Genomic DNA, 19,720 nt, shown 5'->3' with positions numbered 1-19,720 from the left:
CCTAGGTCTGCTCTCAACAACTTCAAGGTGCTAATGAATGGGTGCGTGCACCACGCTGAACAAGTCATTTCAATCGTGATCCTCACCACACAATCCTCTCAAAGTGAAAGCAGCTGTCCGCTAAAAAAAAATTAAAAAATTTAAAAAAAACCACAATAACTGATTTTTATTTTGATCCATTTTGGAGGAAAGTGCGTATAGACAGAACGGACCAACCGAAACTATATAAATTCCTTACTCTGATATATTTTCTTACCTTCACTGTAACCGGATGTTCTAGTAAGAGAAATAAGGCCATTCATGTATCCTGACTTCACAAGGAGGCTACGCGAGGTGTAATGTTAAATCTGGGGTTAATTCACCGTGTCACAAATATGTCTAAACCCCCCCTCTTAAAAAACGATAAGACATTTTTTGACAAGAATTTATCCTACCGCTGACTTCACTAGTCGGCAAGCGATCTTGACTAGCTAACACTGTATTGCAAATGACGTAGAGATTGACAGAGTTCATTTTGAAACCACAAGGACTCCAGATAGCTAACTTGGTAACGGCAGTATATGTTTTCGACACCCCCACATAATTTACTACGGGTTTATGAAATAATATAAAATAATATAGAGTGCAAACCCATTGGCTATAATCAATTTTCATTAACATATTTTGTAAGACTGAATCTAAACAAAGGTTGGTATTTTCAAATAACTCCACATTTTATTGAATCTGCTGGAGTCGAAAGCTACAATACATTTGGCTATCTTGCACTTCCGTATTACCGAAGTGGTATGGTGGCAGACATCAAGAAGTTTATGAACTGAGACATGGGATTTCGTGTAATCTTTCTTGGATAAGCTTTCATTTGTCAAATTTATTGAAGAATATTCTACTTCAGAAAATCAAAACAGCGTGAGCGACTGGATCGCAAGATGTAATTACTTTCAAAACCGTGGATTTCCAATTATCTTCTGCAATGCATGGGCAGGATTGTAGCTAGCCTGCTAGCTAGCCTGTTGGCTGGCTAATGACTTCAGTTAGCTGATTTTCATTTCGTCACGTAATTTATTTTCCTGTAGCTAGCTGGGTACCTGAGATGGCTGAATTCTAACCTTAATGAACATGAAATTCGCCGTGCTTGTAAAATAATTTGTTTTAAATGGTGTTGCGTCGCTTTGTATACCAGGGGATTTACAATAAACAAAGGATATAACGTTAGCTAGCTAGCCTGCTAGCTAACCAAAAACAAACAGTGGATCCAGCTCATCGATAAATGCCGAGCTCGGAGGCGGCGCAAGAGGGTCGGGGACGGAGCCCCTCTGAGCACAGAAATCCCCGAGACAGACGAAGTAGAGTACCTAGTAGTACACCATCTCAGGGCGAGAAACACCGGGAAAAGAGGCAATCGTCGTCCTCAAGCCGGAAGAAACACAGACATGCCAGGGACAGACACCAGCCGCAAATAGATGAACCGAACAGTGAACGGAGGAGTGTGTTTGAGAGGGACGGTGAACTCAGGACTTTGGTGGAGTACGACGACATCAGCTCCCAATCGGAGGGCTTCTCCGGGAGTCCCTCTCCTAAACCCGATCCCCATAGTCAGAGGTTTTTATTGCAGCGTTTGAACGAAGTGGAGTTCCTGGGTGGGACCTGTCCAACCGCGTCGCCGGCCAGGAGGTCCAGAAAAGAGCGACATACTTCGCATCCCAGGAAAGATGGACAGAGCCGTTCGAACGAAAGGAGTAGAGTCGAGAGGGAGGACAAAAGAAATGACCACCGGAGCCGAGAGCGAGATCCTTCCTTCAAGGCTCGGAGCGGCACTAGCAGCAACAAACACAGCAGGGAGGGCGGCAGGAACGACAGCAATGGCAAGAACAAAGCTCCGCCACCACTGATGGCGTTGGACAAAAAGGAATCGAAGCAGGCTAAAAGTAGAACAAGGCCGGAAAAGGAACCCCCATCTGCGTACAGAGACACCCCAAAGGCGTACCGGGATGACCGCGAGGAGCCCAAGGCCTACAAAAGAAGTCCAATGTTTAAAGAAGAAAGTCCATATGGGGCGTCTTACTCGCAGGGCTATGGTTACCAGTCGCCGGGCGCCGGTTACAATCAGTTCATATCCAGAAGAAGCCCTAGCTACGGGAACAAGAGGCGCTCCCCCAGTCCAAATTACTATGGTCGGGACGTAGAGTTTTACGGTTCCTACAACTCCAAGTCACCTGGCACATACTCCAGTAACAAGCGGCAAAGGTCTCCCACGAGTCCGTACAGTAGACGGAGATCTCCGAGTTACAACAGAAATAGCCCATACGAACAAGGTGAAATTGCATCTAGCCCTTACAGTAATCGACGACGTTCAAGAAGCCCCTACCGAAAGTCATTCAGCCCAAGCCCCGACCTCAGGTAACGTGCTGTCCTAGTCTGATGTCCTTTCATCCACGGTCAAGTAATACAGATTCTAACAGGTGCTGGTGAGCGAATGTGTAGTATATTTATTTTGACAGTTGAGGAATACATTTCTGAAAGTGAGTGATGGTTTGTGTTTTATATTTGTCTTTTGTCTGAGATCACTGACTAAGGCATTTTCTGTTTCAACTACGTTTCTTAATCAACAAACTAACTAGAGGGAGATGTTACTTATTTTCCAATGATTGTTGCCGATAAAATGGAAGGTGTAGTTGCGGGGGTTGGTTTTTGTCGAGGCGCTGTTAAAAACGTGTTACTTTTTGTGTTTGGCAAATAATTTCACCTGCAGTATATACAACGTGGGCCTGCAGTCAGTCCACAAGCATTTAGGTAACTGTCGCGGTGAACAGTTATGTAACTAAAATAATGCCTGATCGTAATGAATTTTCTTTCAGTTTGGAAAGCAGATATAGGCTAAAGCATTATTTTAGCAGGATGACACCAGCGTTATGCACCTTAATGGAAATTTGAAAGGGTTTGTCTCTGGCATTAATGTTACCCCGAGGCAGTGTTAATAATGTGCATTGTGTATTGAACTTAATGATCTGATCTGGTGTGGGTATGCTCTCTTTTAATCGGGCTCCTTTTGATGGAAACAGGAAGTTCAGTTTTAAGGATTAGTTCCTGACTCTGCCTACTGCTGATCAGTGGAAATATTCCGGCATTTAATTGCTCTGTTTTGTTTGCTTTGACTATTACACTCGTGTCCTGTTGCTGGTATGAACTCGCACTGACCCGTGCTACTGCGCAGATATGATTTAACTTTTTTTGTAAACCTACACTCTCAAAACGGATGTTAAAAACAACACATAAGGTGTCATTTAACACCTCCACGTCTAGTTAAGGACCGCTTATTTTGTGTTAGTTTCAGTATAATTGAATATATAACTGAATAATTTTACCTTTAACGCCTAAATGGTATTCTTGTAACGCAAAAGTAACAACTTGGACACAAAATCTGTTGAAAGTAACACGCAAGTAACACAGCAAGTGTGTTGGATATTAACTCATCCTTTTTGAGTGTATGCAGAATGGGTGTTAGCTGAACCCATAAAGTTTGAATAAAATGTGAATAACTCAAAGCTTTTCACTTGCTTATTTCTTTTTCATAATAGCTAACAAAGTGTTATGTGTTTAGATAAAATGCTGCTAGTTCACTTTCATGCCTCCTGTATCTAAATTGCAACTTTAGCTTTTTATTGATTGTAAACATTGCATATTTTGTCTGATGGCGTCTTCAGGATGAGGTGCGAAGGTCCACGGGCAATGCTTTAGCGGTGGCTCCATTTTAATATTATTGGCTGTTTTTGTCTGTGCTGGTTTGAAAACGCATTAGAGTGCGTTACGGTCTGATCAGTGTGACAGTATCCATGTTGCGTTGGCTGAACAGACGGTGTGTGTGGTCTGGTCGGCGTGTGGTTTCGGCGTGTCGGTGGCCTGCTGGCGAACGGCCTCTCGTGTCTCCCGCAGGCGAGCCGGGCGGTCCCGGAGCCGGAGCCCGTACCCGTCGGCCCGGCGCTCGCGGTCCCGCAGCCGGCACCGCCGCTCGCGGTCCGGCAGCCGCCCGTCCAGCCTGTCGCCCAGCACCCTCACCTTCAAGAGCAGCCTGGCCGCCGAGCTCAGCAAGCAGAAGAAGGCCAAGGCCGCCGCCCGCGCCCGGGGCTCCGGCGACGCCCCCGCGCCCACCAAGGGCCCCGCCCACGTATCCGCCGGTGCCGCCCCCCAGCCCAGCCCCGGCCCCGCCTCCGTCTCCACCTCCGCCCCGGGCCACGGTCCTGGACCTGGTCCTGGCACTGGCACCAAGAAGACCCGGCCCCCCTCGCCACCCCCGGAGAAGGGCCCCCGGACCCCGCCGTCGCAGTCCCCGGAGGACGCACCCCCGAAACGCCAGGCGGCGCCCCCCCAAACCAGTAAGGAAAGCAGGGCGAAAGAAGACCCACCCGCGCCCACCCCCACCCCCACCCCCCGGGAAAAGAAGAAGCCCCCCGCCGCAGGGCATGGCGGTAAAGACAAGGAGCGGGTGAACGCCCCCCCCGCGTCCACGCTGGCCGCCCTGCCCCTGCCCCCCACCCTCCTGGAGCGCCTGGACACGGTGGAAAGGTGAGCTGCCCCGGAGAGACGGGGGGACAGAGCTCACTATTGCACTCTGTTTTAATTTAACTACATACCCCCAAGCAAGGACTTTAATATGTGATTCTGTATTAAGGGCCTGATTTACTGAGAGGCATGTGAAACCTTTTAGCGCACGCAAAACCAATAACATGACCAGTGATTGGTCATATTGGTTTTTGCTCCAATCGTTCGTTGTGTTATTAGTTTTTGCGTGTGCTAAAAGGTTTCGCATGCGGTAACTGGTCTTTGTAAATCAGGCCGTAACTGTACAGTAAGAAAATGGATAAGGTCATAAAAAAAAATAAAAAACAGAAAACAAATCTTACAGTATGAAAACAATGAACTTTTTAGCTGCTTGAAAAACTGTTATAATTTGTGTTATGACAGCCGCATCTTTTTAAAACTGGCTAAAGTGTCAGAATTGAGAGGTGCCAGGTGAAGAGAAAGGACAGTGGAGCACTGCTGGACAGTTGCTCAATGGCTGCAGCGAATGACTCATGCGGTGTGTATGTGAGGTTGTTCTCAGGCCCTGCCTGTTGACATGACAGCTCCGTGCTGAAGCACTTCTGTGTCAGGTTGTTTGTGAAGGTGACGAACAGAGCACAGTGTCCAGCAGGGGGGACGGTGATTCTTGGTGGGGTAAGGGGGGAGGGGGAGGGGGAGGGGAGGGAGGGGACGGGTGAGGAAATGGTCAAATTAGAGCTGTTTCTGTGAAGGAACAGCATGTTATAGTAGGCCAGGTTACACATTGAGTAACACATCTGCTTTAGTCTTTTTAGCCTTTTATTTGCGTACTTAAAACATAAAATCCTACCCTGAATATAAACAATATTTTTTCACAAAAGCCCTATGAGGTTAAAAAAATAAATAAAACGAAGATAAAATATAAAGATAAAATATAGATGTAATATAGTGTCACCACCCTGAAGGTTTTGAAAGCTGTTGGTTTGAAATTCCTGTTTTTCAGCTGCTAAAATTTGCCTGTCGTGTACCCTTGAAAGCTCTTAAAATAACGGAAACGTCGCACTTGTTTACATACTACTGATATATTTCTGGCTTGCATTCAGGGGGAATGGAAGGTATTTTGTATATAGACAGGTGCACTTGCTTGGGCATGGTGTTGCAACAGCACTGCAGTGTGTTCGTTGGGTAATGGGCTAGTTCTCACAGAAGTGTATTAATAGAGCCAGCTACTGTCATCATTCGTATGTGAAACCCTTGATGGTAAATTCTGAATAGGAGATACACACCTCTGTCATATGCAGAATCTTAGTAGACGCTCAGCTCTTTTCTTCCGTCCAGTTCAGCATTACAGCCGAAGGGGGCGTGCATCGCCAGTGGGTTGGTTGCCCTTGGTTACATGATGTCCCTTCATGAATATTCACAAAGTACACATGAAATCGTAACATTTCAGCTTAAGATTAGAAAATGTTAAGAAAATAGATCCGATGATTTTGGATGAAGTGCTGAGCCCCGACACCTCTGTGTGCTACTCTCATATTCTCCGGAAGCAGCCGGTGTAGCCCGTGTAGGTCACAGGTTCGATTCCCATGTGGGACACTGGCATTGTACCCTTGAGCAAGGTACTTAACCCGCATTGCTTCAGTATATATCTAGCTGTATAAATGGATGCGGTGTAAATGCTGTGTATAGCGTTGCATAGGTCTGCTAAACGCATGTGATGCAGTGTAGCTCATTTTTATCTTCTCCCCCTTCGTCTCTGGCTGGGCTGCAGTTTGAAGGATTGCCTGCCCCCACGCTCGGGCAAGAAGAAGTCGGAGCACAAGCCCCCCCGGCCCCTCCTCAGCGACCTCCCCCTGCCCCCGGAGCTGCTCGGAGGCGACCCCGGCTCCCCCCAGAGCCCCCCCGAAGACAAGAAGTCCTCGACCCGCCGCAGGCCCAAGTAATGGCCGTCTCCTGTACCGTCTTCCTTCTGTCGTGTCTTTACGCCTGCGCTTCCGTTTTTCATTTCACCAGTGTTTTTCCTCTGAACCCTAACCTGGCACCCCCCCGATTCTCCTCATTAGCAGCTGGATGAGATCTCTAGCTGTTGAATGAGGTGCGCTTTGTTATGGTTGGAGTTAAAACCTTAGATTTCCCAGAACAGGGCTGGGCAGCCCTGCTTCATACTCTTACATCGTAGCTGTGACAGTGTGGTTCAGGAAGTGAATCTGACTTGGAACTAGTGTTGCAGGTTTAAATTCCAGATCACTGGCCCCATACACCACGCAAGGCCCTTCATCTGCATTTTTTATTAGGCTATACGCTACAGCCAGAAACATGATAATGAGATGACACCAGTTACTCTGGGAAAGGCTCCTTTCTATGTACTTTAAAAAAAAAACGGATAATTCTTAATAAAAACAAATTTTCTTAATCTCCTCTCATGCCGTTCCATCCACTGGTTGAAATATTCAGTCTTTGTCCCTATGAGGTGGAAGTCATTTTCTGACTTCTATCAGTTTTGTTTCTGTATTAGACTGTTTGAGGCCAGTGTAGTACTTCTGTCCTGCTGTGGTGGCAAAAAGAGGTTCCCCTCTTTCCATGGCTATGCTGTTTCAATGCACTTTTTAGTGCAAAATATGTATGTTCGTTGTGTGAATTCCCCCATGTACATAGACAAATTTCAAATCGAGAAGGTGTGCATTTTTCATTTTTTTAGGGCATTCAGCATTTTGTCTTGCCTGGCCTCACAGGAAGTTTGTGACTTTGTAACCAAACTAATGCAGCGCTCGTCCTGCTAAGATTCACTTCGTCACTTTATCACCAGTCTGAAGACCAAACACTTCCAGGCTTCCGCAGACTGAACCCAACCGACTCCTTGCGACTTCCTGTTTTCCCACCGCCAGTTTAGTGACATTAAAGAGCGGTTTTTTTCTTCCCACTGCAGAATCTGTGGCCCCCGGTTTGGTGAAATCAAGGAGACGGAAATCGACTGGGGGAAGCGCTGCGTGGACAAGTTTGAGATCATCGGCATCACCGGGGAGGGTACCTACGGACAGGTGTACAAGGCTAAAGACAAGGACACCGGTGAGAACCTGCTCTGCTTTGTCCTCTTCATGCTGAAATCCATTGAAACAGGCGTGCGAGAAAATAACTTCATATGAGCATCTTATCGAACGGGGACACTTTTGGCATATTTTGACCTGAGACGATTTTAGAGACTGGGGGTGGGGGGTGGGGGGGGATAGGCAGGAAAATCCCATGGGTCCCTTCTGCCCAACCTGCATTGTCGTCATGCCACCTTAAATTCCTAAAACCCGGCCCTCGGGGTGGGGGCATCCCCAGTGCTCGGGGCCCCAGGCAGTCACCCGCCTTGGCTGTTCATAAGATTCGCCTCTGCGTTTTACCCTCTGCGCTCTGAAGCCTTAGCCCTGAATGCTACATATTCAGTATGATAATACAGAAGCGCTTAGCAGTGAAGCATCTGTAGCACTTTGCTAATTGGGCCCAGAAATAAAAAGCCTGCAGCTCTGAAGTTTTGAGTGCTGTCCAGGACGCCGGATGCTAAAAACGTGTCCCTTGTGAACCCCCCCCCCACCCCCGCAGCCGAAATGGTGGCGCTGAAGAAGGTGCGGCTGGACAACGAGAAGGAGGGCTTCCCTATCACCGCCATCCGCGAAATCAAGATCCTGCGGCAGCTCAACCACAAGAGCATCATCAACATGAAGGAGATAGTCACCGACAAGGAGGACGCCCTCGACTTCAAGAACGACAAGGGTACCGTCGCCGAGCGACCACTCCATCAGCCCGCTCCGTCTTCGTGTTGTAGCCACTGAGTGGCAAGCTGATAAAATGGGTCGATCATTAAGAAAAAACATGCACCCTGTGTATATACATGTGTATATTATACAACTGCTTTTCCATCAACAGTACTGAGGAACACTTTAATTGAATTCAGCTGATTTACAGTTCTGTGAAATTCACTCTGTAGTTTCCATCATAGACACGGACTACTCAGTTATAGACGTGCACTGCATAACTCTGGTGCACTTTGGGCACAACTTGCTCTTTACTTGTTTGAGTTTCGGTTGAACGCGAACGTCCGTCTCTCCACAGGAGCTTTCTACCTGGTCTTCGAGTACATGGACCACGACCTGATGGGCTTGCTAGAGTCGGGCCTGGTCCACTTCAACGAGAGCCACATCAAGTCCTTCATGCGGCAGCTGCTGGAGGGCCTGGACTACTGCCACAAGAAGAACTTCCTGCACCGCGACATCAAGTGCTCCAACATCCTGCTCAATAACAAGTGAGGCTTGGGGGGGAGGTGGGGGGGAGTGTGGGAATGTCAGGACAGCTGACCCGTTGTGTGAGGTCACAAGTATGTGATTAGAATGTTCTTAACTGAACATTCTAATGCTGATGTCACAATCACTACTTGTAATACTGAAAGCAGTGGAGTTCTAGAACGCTGACTTTGAAGTTTGAAAAAAAAAAAAAAAAGAAGTGGTTCAGAGGATCATGGGAAGCACAGGCAGTGTCCTTGCTGTGCGGAGTTCTGTTGTAGTTGTGGAATGCACGTATATGCATGTGGATTTTGAATAGCTCTGAGTAGTGCGTTTGCTTCTGCTGTAATGGGAAACGGTGGTTTTTTTCGTAGCTGAGTTCAGAGTTCAGGCTACAGCCAGCACCTGCGCCTGTCTCCTGAGGAGTCGTGTGCAAACGACCGGGTCACACTGACCGCTCTGGCACCACCCCCGGACACTGACCCGCACCGCTCAGTGGAAAGCGCTTCACCGACTGACGCTTACGATGGAAAGAATTTTTTCCTTTTTCCGTTTTCTTGGACGTGGTAAAGGAACCGACCCCCGGGATGGGAGTCGTTGACACAGCGAGCGCTGGAGAGCGCGCGTTCTGGCGTGTTCGGCAGACCCGCGTTACCGTCCAATCATCCGGCCCGTATTTTTTTACGCCCTTATTTCAAACGCGTGTTCCGGAAGCCAATGCAGGAAACCGTCCGGCAAAAAAAAAAAAAAAAAAACACAAAAAGCCGAGCTGGAGCCAGAAGGAGAGCTCTGACGGTCCAAAGAGGCGTCTGGGGGAGGGGGTGGGGGAGGGACAGGCCGAGCCGGCCGTCCAGGTGGAAACCGGCGTGGGACGGACCGCGGCGCGCAGCGCGGGCGTAAATCAGGCGTCAGCCGGAGTCCGCTGAGCGAACCAGGCGCTCGGGGGGGGGGAAAGAGCGGGCGGAGTCACGCTGGGGTGGGATGATTTACGGCTTCCCCATCATCCCCCCCCCCCCCATCCCGTCGCTGAACGAGCGCTCGGAGACGGATTTAAAATCTTCTGGCTTCGCTGGGTGACCTCTCCACTCCTGTCTGACTGCAGCCGCAGGCCTGGTCCGCTCTCCGCTCTGCACGCGCAGCTGTCTGGCCCCAGACCCAGATCACCTCCGTCTGTGCATCCTCCTCTCACCGTTCAACCTGGAGGTTTAGAACGTCTTCATCCTCTTCGCTGACAGAGAACCGCGTGCACTTCCCCATCTGTCTCGTTTTTACAATTTCTTTTGACGTTCTGCAGATTTGTGATTTTTTTTTTTTTTTTGCAACGGCGTTCTTTTTTTCAATAAACCAAAAAACAGATGCTGGGATTCTCACGGTCCTGTATCGTTGTCGTGGTAAGCTCTGTGCTGTGTACAGCTCGTACGTCGCTGACCAGAGTAAAGTTAAGCGGATAGCTGTAAATAGCCCTGTGCAGAAGATGCCCGCGTATGGGTCACAGTGTGACCCGCGCTGTGCCAGGGAGGGCCGGGCCTCAGTGTGAATGGTGTGAAATTTACCGCTTTTCTTAAGGTGGTATTACAGAACTACCGGGGTCAGGACGTCAGAATCACTGCCTGTATTCTGACACTGACTGGTGGATCCACCTTATCATCCTGGATCCCCTCCCACCCTCGGCCCCACCCCCTAACACTCCTATCATGTGTTTTTATTCAAATGATGAAGGTCATCACTGGCCCCAGGATGTTATCATCAAACTGTGGTTCTCAGTTGAATGTGCCTATGCTCTCTTGCATTGCAAGGCTGTATGGATAAAGACAGACATGCAAAATGAATGAAATGTGATGGCAGAACACACCCCTGACTGTTTTGCTCTGTCCTCTTTGACCTAGATCGTTTTTTCCTTTCTCTCCACCAGGGGGCAGATTAAGCTCGCAGATTTCGGCTTGGCGAGACTCTACAGTTCAGAGGAGAGGTAGGCTGTGTGTACGCCATTGCGTGTGTCCTTGTCTATGCATTTTTTCCCCTGTGTTAACATTCATGCTAAGTGAAGGGCTGAAATTAGCAGGGCTGAAATGGATAGTGTAATGGATAGTGATAGTGTAAGGGGCGACATAGCTCAGGAGGTAAGACCGATTGTCTGGCAGTCGGAGGGTTGCCGGTTCAAACCCCGCCCTGGGCGTGTCAAAGTGTCCTTGAGCAAGACACCTAACCTAACTGCTCTGGCGAATGAGAGGCATCAATTGTAAAGCGCTTTGGATAAAAGCGCTATATAAATGCAGTCCATTTACCATTTACCATTTAATTCCACACTTGGGAGATGCTGGAGGTTCAGATATTTTTATAATAAGGCTGGTTGTTTTGATGTGTGCGCCAGATTCTCAAGGGGAACAAACTCTTATCCAGCACAACTTCCAGCTGTAATTTTGCATCCGTTTAGCACTTTCACTTTAATTCAAGCATTAATATTTCATGTGTGGTTTATAGACTGGAAACAAGAACTCATTTTTGTAAATGACTTTGGGGAGATACTGGAGAATGGAACCTTTAAAAAAACAAATCCTACATGTAGGTATTAATATTAACTACCACCACAGTGGTGATATTTAGATCGGGTTCATTTTGAAATCTGTTTCTGGCACTTTTCACAAAGAAAATGATTCAAAAACCTTCTGGACATTACTTTGAATTTTCTGGCCATTTGCTTAAATACAGAAGTGAAGTATAATGGTTGGCACACCAGGCTTGTAACTCAGTGGTTGTGTGATCCAAAGGTGACTGGTTTTATTCCCAGCTGAAGTGCTTCCATTGCGCTTTTGAATAAGGTACTAACCCCATTGCTTCAGTAAATATCTGGCTGTGCGCATCGTATGAAAATGTGTAATCTGCATGGGTCGTCCTGTACCGGAGTGTCTGCCAAGCGACGTAATGTAAAATAACGAGTAGAGACGTTTCTTTAATGAGAAGATATGTTGTGAGCAGTTCAGGCCCGGGGCACGTCTGCTGAATTTGGACGGCTCGGTGCCGGATCGTAAATGGACCGGTGTGTCTGGCAGAGGTCCAGCATCTCGTCCCGTAGCCAGAAAGCCTTTCTGTCCCAGAAGCCGGGCTCGGGTTCACCGTGACCTCATGAATCGCCTCCCAGCCCTGTCTCAGCGCACGCAGCACGGCTGGCCTGACCCAGAAAATGACACGTTACTCACACTGTACAAGGTCTCTGTAGGTCTGTCTGTCTGTCTGTCCACTCGCCTGTCCGTCTGTCTGTCAGCAGTGACGTATAGGCTAGGTGAGCAGCAGCGGAAGCTTTCTGAGTCCAGCTGATTTAGTTTCGCCTGCGGGAGGCGCTTGTGTTCCTCCTCCTCCTCCTCCTCTCCTCTCCTCTCTCCCGCCTGAGCGCTGTGCGCTCCTCTCTCGCTCGTCCACCCCCGAGGCCGCCGCCGCCGCCGCCGCCTCGCTCTCCTCACCTGACTCTCTGATTGGTTCCCTTCCCTGCAGTCGGCCGTACACCAACAAGGTGATCACGCTGTGGTACCGGCCCCCGGAGCTGCTCCTGGGGGAGGAGAGGTACACGCCCGCCATCGACGTGTGGAGCTGCGGGTGAGCACCTCCGCGTGGGGGTCCTACCCCCCCCCCCCCCACCTCCACCTCTACCTCTACCTCTACAGGTTTATACCGGTCACTCACATCGCCTCTCCCCGCCCACACAGGTGCATCCTGGGAGAGCTGTTCACCAAGAAGCCCATCTTTCAGGCCAATCAGGAGCTAGCCCAGCTGGAGCTCATCAGGTGAGGGCTTTGAGCTGTTGAAACGTGTGGATGGTGGAAGGTACACTGCCTGCCTGTTCATCACACTCTACATTTGCTGTTTTCACCACATTTTTTTAATGGCCATTTGCATGGTGATCAACACCAAAGCCAACAGCTTCCCTGCAGTGTATTTAAACCGGACCTGTTATAATGTAGCGCTGATCTGTATGTGCAGTGTGCTGATATTAGTACGCTGCATCATGTTTAACCGGTCCTCACGCCCCCCTCTGCCCCCCTCTACCCCCCTCTACCCCCCCCTACCCCCCCTCGCCCCCCCTCCGTCCCCCTGCAGCCGTATCTGTGGCAGCCCCTGCCCCGCGGTGTGGCCGGACGTGATCAAGCTGCCCTTCTTCAACACCATGAAACCAAAGAAGCAGTACCGCCGCCGCCTGAGGGAGGAGTTTGCCTTGTACGCGCTCGCACGGACCGCCTCACTTCCTGTTTCAGCGTCCTCACGACTGTTTACTCGCTCTGGAGTGGCCACTTTAGCCATTTTTTTATACACTGTGAGCCGTTACAATCCAGGACAGTTAAACGCATAAGAGTACACTACAGAACAATTCACTAGTAGTGTTATAGCAGTTAAACAATGGTAAAAAAAGGTAAAGGATACAAAAAATATATGTAAGAGAAGAAGGAATAGAAGTATGGTAGAACTATTTTAATAAATACTGGAAAATGGCCACAAATGATAAAAGAACTATAAAGTAGTATTACACGTTTTTGAGGGTGCTGTGATTGTTTTAGCACGTTGTTTTGATCATGTCTCCCCCTACCCCTCACCAGTGTCCCCCCCACCGCCCTGGACCTGTTTGACCACATGCTGGCCCTGGACCCCAGCAAGCGCTGCATGGCAGAGCAGGCCCTGAACAGCGACTTCCTCAGGGACGTGGACCCCGCCAAGATGCCCACTCCAGAGTAGGTTTACCCCACCCCCACTCCCCCACCTGCCACAGGGCATCGCCACGCTGCTCACACCTGTAGGTGTCATCAGTTCAGTCTCCAGCGTTTCCGTACCCCTCTGAACACCCCCATGTAGGAAGGTGTATTCAGCTAGCGAACTGACCTGAGTGCCTAGCTGACTGGCTAGCTAGCTAGCTAGCTCTGGGCTATCTGGGTCACTCCCAGGCACTCCAGCTAGCTTACTGGGCTATCCAGCAAGCTTACTGTGCTGTCTTATCGCAAAAGCCAATCCAAAAAGCAACACAATAGGTAAAGTGTATCAGGGAAATCATGGTGCAGTCTCTGAAGTCCATAGCATAAGAGGTGTCCCATTGTGGAAGGCTGGTTTCACCACCAACATTACATTTCTGGCAATTAGCAGACGCTCTTATCCTGACAAACTTGGACAGCATTCTTATTTTAACATAGTATCCATTTTACAGCTATATATGTATACTGTGTGAAGCAATTCAGGTTAAGTACATTGGAATCAAACCTGCAACGCTTTGGTTACGAGCCCCCTGGTGGCGGGCTCTGAGCGTGACGGCCTGTCTCTCTGCCCCCCCTCCACATCCCCCCAGCCTCCCCCTGTGGCAGGACTGCCACGAGCTGTGGAGCAAGAAGAGGCGGCGGCAGAAGCAGCTGCCCGAGGAGATGACCGCCCCCAAGGCCCCCCGCAAGGACCTGGGGCTGGACGACAGCCGCAGCAACACCCCCCAGGGCTGCCCCGCCCCCGGCCCGCCCAAACCGCCGGGCGGCTCCGCCTCGGGACCGCTGGGTCAGTGCGCCGCCCAATTGGCTCCACCCGTCCTCCAAGCCCCAATCATAGAGCACTTAGTCTCCCATTCACTCTTAGATGACAGGATTTAAGACTGATGCTTTGAGTTTATTTTTGCATTGAGCTTAAAGGCATACTATGCAGGATTTTTACCTCGCAAATATGATAAAATATCCATTATCCAAATATCCATAGCATTTCTTTGACAAATGCCATTTTACTTTCATAAAGGGACAGGTAGAGGTTTTTACTTACCTGGTTGAAGTGCTGCTGTGTTAACTTCTCCCGTTCGTTTGTCTGTAGACTCGAAGGCCCCCGGCTCTCAGCTGACCCCAGACCAGCTGGCTGTGATGGTGAACCTGCTGCAGTCCAAGACGTCGGTGAGCATGGCGCAGTTCGCCCAGGCCATGAACATCAAGGTGAACCCCGAGACCCTGCAGCAGCTCACCCAGGTCACGCTGCCCGCGGGGGTCCTGCCCGACGCCGAGCGGCCCCCCGAGCCGGCCGCCCCGCCCCCGGAGCCCCCGGCTCCCCGCACCCCGCCCCCGCCCCCCCAGGCCCGGCTGGAGGGGGAGGCGGCCTCGGTGGCCGTGCAGAGCGCCATGACCGTGCTCATCGCCCAGCTGCTCAAGGTGCAGCAGTCCCAGATGAAGACCCCCGTCGGGCCGCCCGAGCTGGCAGAGGCCCCCGCCGCCGCCCCTCCGAGCGGGACAGGGGGGCAGGAGCCACCCGCAGAGGCGCAGCAGCAACCCCCTGAGCCCAGCACACCTCCACCTGCCTCCCCAGGTAAGCACAGGAATACAGCTCTCCAGTTATTAACCCTTTCAGGCATGAGGTCACAATTATGAGATTAGAATGTTTATAACTGAACATTCAACATTCTAATCCTGATGTCACAATCACTGCTGGTAATGTAATGAGTTCTAGAACACTGACTTAGAAACCTGCTTTTCAGAGGATTAAGGATACGATCTGCTGAACTGTCTGTCTGATTGATCGTGACCACCTGCATGCCAAATGAACTTAATTCCAACAGGCTGAACAATGTGTAGAATTACGGCAGGTTGTGATCCAACTGCATTGCATCTCCGTTGAGTATGCCTTCCTCTAACTCAGGCATGTCAAACATACGGCCCGCGGGCCGGACCCGGCCCGTTGGATGATTTAATCCGGCCCGGCATAAATTTCTGAGTATGTCAAAAAAAGAAGCGAGTCTCTAGCTTATTTCTATCAAAAGTTATGATTTTTTAAAATAAATACAAACCAAATGCTCCCTCCGGCCGCGGGAGGGCAGTAAATGTGTAAAAGAGCTCACGTCCAGCATGCGGCATTGACACGAGTTAGTACTAAAAATAAACCGGCAATCTTGCTTCACAATTCACCACTACTAAACAAGTTATCGGTCAACACACCCTTCCCAAAATGGCACTGTCAAAAAAAAGAAAAGTGGACACGGAGTGCTTCTTTGAGCTACGAGGGGAAATTAGACAGTTCATGGAGAAGAAGGGACGCCCAGTAAAGGAACTTAAATGCAAGGAATGGGTGCAGGATCTTGCGTTTATGGTTGATATTACACAACACTTGAATACACTTAACACTACATTGCAGGGCCGTAACAGAGTTGTCACTCAATATTACGACAGCATAAGTGCGTTCAAGATGAAACTGTCACTGTGGGAGACGCAGCTATCCAACGGTGACACCGCGCATTTCTCTTGTCTCACAGCTGTGCGTCCGAGGCACCAGACCGTCCCGATAATGATTTGGAAAAATATAAAGACAACATAACAGATTTGCTGCGAGAGTTTGAGCAGAGGTTTCAGGTATTCAGTGAACTTGAGAACAAATTTGGCTTTTTTCGCTCGCCATTTACAGTGAAGCCTTCTGATATGCCAGCTGACATTCAACTCGAGCTTATTGACTTGCAGTGCGATTCCGCTATGAAGGATAAATTTGGGTCCGTGGGATTGGATACGTTTTATCAATATCTCGTGCCAGGTTACCCCAAAATAACAGCCATGGCTGCAAAGGTTCTATCCATGTTTGGGACTACTTATCTTTGTGAACAGGTGTTCTCCGTAATGAACAATAATAAAACAAAGCAGCGCTCAAGGTTAACAAATAAACACTTGAATGACATTGTTAAATGTGCTGCTACTCAGGATTTGACACCTAATATCGATACACTTGTGAAGGCAAAAAGATCCCAAGTTTCAGGAGCCAGCAGCAGCAAGTAGACTGCAGGAGTGCAGTAAGAGAGAAAAAAGTGTGATGACACGAAATTTGTTTGCACTCATGAATACAGATCATTAAAAATAAGATTAATCTGGTTTCATATTAAAGACAATTAATATTGTGCAGTATATTCTCAGCTTCAGTAGGCCCAGCCTAGTAGTTTGATCTGATGTAGTCTAATCTTATTGCCCATGCACAGCTATAACTTTTATTTTGTATTTCTTTTTTATTTATTTCAAAGCAGTATGACAATTAAGGCGAAAATATTTTTTTCATAGCTCCCACTTGAGTTTGTTTAGTGTGGTGAGTTGGTTCAGGTGTAAAACTGCATTCACTTAACTGTTAAAATAAACCAGTTGTTAACACATTCACCGCCTAACATGAAATCATTTTTTTTTTCCATTGTTGGTGAATAAATGTGTTGTGCTTAGAAAAGATCCCTTGTCATCCGTGATTATAATATGTAGGGTAGGCTACAAATGTAGGCTGAATGATAAAGCATAGTACTGAAAAACAAAGCTAAATATTTGGAGTTGACATTCTTTTACTGATCCGGCCCACCCGAGAACAGAAAGTCTGGATCCGGCCCCAGAGCCAAACTGAGTTTGACATGCCTGCTCTAACTGATAATGTTTTGTTGGTAACAAAAAAGGAAGACTTTAAATTACTACGATTTACTGACCAAGCGTGTTGTATCTGAAGGTAAGCAGCACTAAAGAGCGTGATCCATGTAGTTTATCACTTGCGTAAAGGGTGAGTGGTAATTTATTGGTGTATAGGTCTGTTGTTTTTCTCATCTATGATGGTAAGGGATGAATGGTGATTTGCTGGTGTATAGCTCTGTTGTTTTTCTCATCTATGACGGTACAGTGGTGACTGGTGATGTAAAGCTGTACAGGTGTGTAGTGCTCTAACCCTCTGGGCTGGTGTCTGTCCCCTCTGCAGTGTCTGAGGGTAGCGGGGGGTCCGTCCCGCTCCAGCTGTCCATCCTGCCCCCCGACCAGAGGCCCCCGGAACCCCCTGAGCCCCCTCCTTCCAGCGAGGACCTGGACTACCGGCTGGCGCCCGAGGCCAGCGGCGGGCCCAAAGCCCTGCAGCTGCACAACAGCGAGGGAGGCGGGGCGCCGGAACCCGACTACCTGCCTCCCCCGCCCCCTCCTCAGCCCGAGGCTCCGCCCCCTCCCAGCTTCGCCCCGCTGCCGCCGCCACCCTTCCCGCCCTCGGGCTACGCGGGCGAGGGCTTCGCGGCCGGCTACCTGGCGGGGCTGCCGCCCCACGCCCTGAGGGACGTCTTCAGCGCCGCGCCCGCCCCTCCCTCCTCCTCGTCCTCCTCCTCCTCCTCTTCCTCGTCCGCCGCCCAGCCGCGCCCGCCCGGCTACCAGGAGGCCTTCCCCCACGGCGGCCTGGGGCTCTTCAGCGGAGACAAGGACCACCGCTTCGAGTACAATCACAGCCCCCTGCCCGAGGGCCTGCCGCACCCCGCCGGTCTCCACGGATACGGCGTGGGCCGGCCGGACGCTCCGCCCCCGGCCCCGCCGCCTCAGCTCCACCCCCCCGGCCAGGCCTGGGGCTCCCCCTCCCAGCCCGGGGCCCCGCCCTTCCCCCCCGGCTTCATGCCCCACATGAACGCAGCGGCACTCAGGGGGCGGGGCCTCCCCTTCTGAAACAAGGGGGCGGGGGTGCGGGGCTCGTGGCAGGATTCGGCGGGGCTCGCCCGGTACTGGACGCGGACGCCCCCCCCCCCTCAGAACCCCGGTCAGGGAGGGAGGAGGAACGGGGGGGGGGTCGGGGGGAGACACACACACTGACATTACGTTTGTAGTAATTAAGAATTAATTTCAGTGAAAGTAATTTTCCCTGTATCCGGGAAAGATAATGCAGCAGACGGAGGGGACTTCGGCGAGGGCTCCCTCGCTCTCTTACCATTTCGTATTGTTTTTAATCTATTCTACTGCTGTCTTTTAAATTAAACTTTTACCTTTTTTGAGTGCACATTTACTAGAGGAGCAGGTAATCGTTTTTACCCGTATTTTAGTAGTTTTATCATTTGTAATTGCTTTAGGGCACACTAGCGCTAAAGGTTCTCCGCTGCTGAATTAGCAGCCGGGGGCTGTTTAGGTATGAGATTTTAAACGAGCTACCTGTGCAGAGAGTTTAATATAGATTTGGACCAACTACATTTAACGCAAATCCAGACGAGGTCTAACGCGGGCACTGGAAGTTCGGTCTTCTGTGGAGAAATGATTTTTTTCTTCTTTTGAAACGCTGACTCGTTTTAAAGACGATAGTCTGCCCTGTGTCCTTTTTTTTTTTTTTTTTGGGAAAGTTCACGATATCGCTGTAGGCTTTCCTCGGTCGGCTGTTGTAAAATCAAAGCCATAAAATAATATACAAATCAACAAATTAAAAGCCCCAGTTTAAAAATAAAGGCAACAGTGTCTTTTTGTACAATGATTTTTTTGTTTCCCCTGCAAATGTTTATTAAAGAAATGCAAACTGAAGACTTGGGTTTGGTCACATTTTGTTGCTGTTCTGATCTACTGTCAGTGGGAGTATGTGCTCCTTAGCTATGTAGGAAGGACTCATAACTAACTGGGTGTAAGACCTGCAGCACATTTTAATCCCTTTGAGTAAAGCAGAAGAAATTCTCCATAGAAAGCTACAGCCCTCCAGGAAGGGATAGACTGGTGGACTGGCGTGCCTACTGGACACACTGTTGGCATTTAATCACCTGGACAGCAGTCCTCCTCACTGTTACAGGACTGCCCAAAATGTCTGCTGAGAACAGCCCAATTAAAAATGGGGCCGAAGTCATCTTGGCTTCCAAAGACAGTTGCTTTGGTTACAGATTGGCTGCAATGTGAAACATTTGAATTTTTTTGGTTATGATATTCTGATTTCTAAGAGCAATCTGACCGAATAGAGATGGAACTGTAAAATGTGCAAATGTGTAAAAACATCGTTCCTCATTGAAATCTGAAATATGAGCATTTCTTCAGTTACACATTCTCCTTTATGGACATGGGATACCAAAGAGAGGTTCATTTTCCCTGGATTATAGTGATACAAATGTAAAAAATAAATAAAAATACCCATGGAAACTGTAACATTCAATTCCCTTTCTGTATGGGGAACCATCCAAAACCATGTATGGGGGTGCTGGTGCC

The 19,720-nt window shown here is 49.3% G+C and overlaps 1 protein-coding gene across 1 annotated transcript; it reads left to right on the top strand.

Annotated features, from left to right (window-relative positions):
* The first annotated feature begins 312 nt into the window (after positions 1–312).
* On the top strand, positions 313–19,054 carry LOC135260696 (cyclin-dependent kinase 13-like). Its single transcript, XM_064346131.1, has 14 exons — positions 313–2,397; positions 3,931–4,560; positions 6,308–6,475; positions 7,463–7,602; positions 8,122–8,292; positions 8,632–8,821; positions 10,711–10,767; positions 12,288–12,389; positions 12,500–12,577; positions 12,891–13,007; positions 13,385–13,516; positions 14,122–14,318; positions 14,622–15,104; positions 17,499–19,054. Exons 1-14 carry the CDS (start codon positions 1,268–1,270, stop codon positions 18,215–18,217), a joined length of 4,314 nt encoding a protein of 1,437 aa, XP_064202201.1. The 5' UTR covers positions 313–1,267; the 3' UTR covers positions 18,218–19,054.
* The last annotated feature ends 666 nt before the right edge of the window (positions 19,055–19,720 follow it).

Source organism: Anguilla rostrata, chromosome 8 (assembly GCF_018555375.3).
Source record: "Anguilla rostrata isolate EN2019 chromosome 8, ASM1855537v3, whole genome shotgun sequence".
NCBI classification, from domain to species: Eukaryota; Metazoa; Chordata; class Actinopteri; order Anguilliformes; family Anguillidae; genus Anguilla; species Anguilla rostrata.
The sequence above is the reverse complement of the archived record's forward strand: the minus strand, read 5'-3'. Positions and strand labels throughout refer to the sequence as shown.

Bases quoted from the DNA above. Each gene is read 5' to 3' on its own strand.
- LOC135260696 (XM_064346131.1), top strand. From the start codon at position 1,268: ATGCCGAGCTCGGAGGCGGCGCAAGAGGGTCGGGGACGGAGCCCCTCT. The intron at 8,293-8,631 runs GTACCGTCGCCG...GTCTCTCCACAG, and splicing joins CGACTTCAAGAACGACAAGG to GAGCTTTCTACCTGGTCTTC. The intron at 13,517-14,121 runs GTAGGTTTACCC...ACATCCCCCCAG, and splicing joins GCCAAGATGCCCACTCCAGA to CCTCCCCCTGTGGCAGGACT.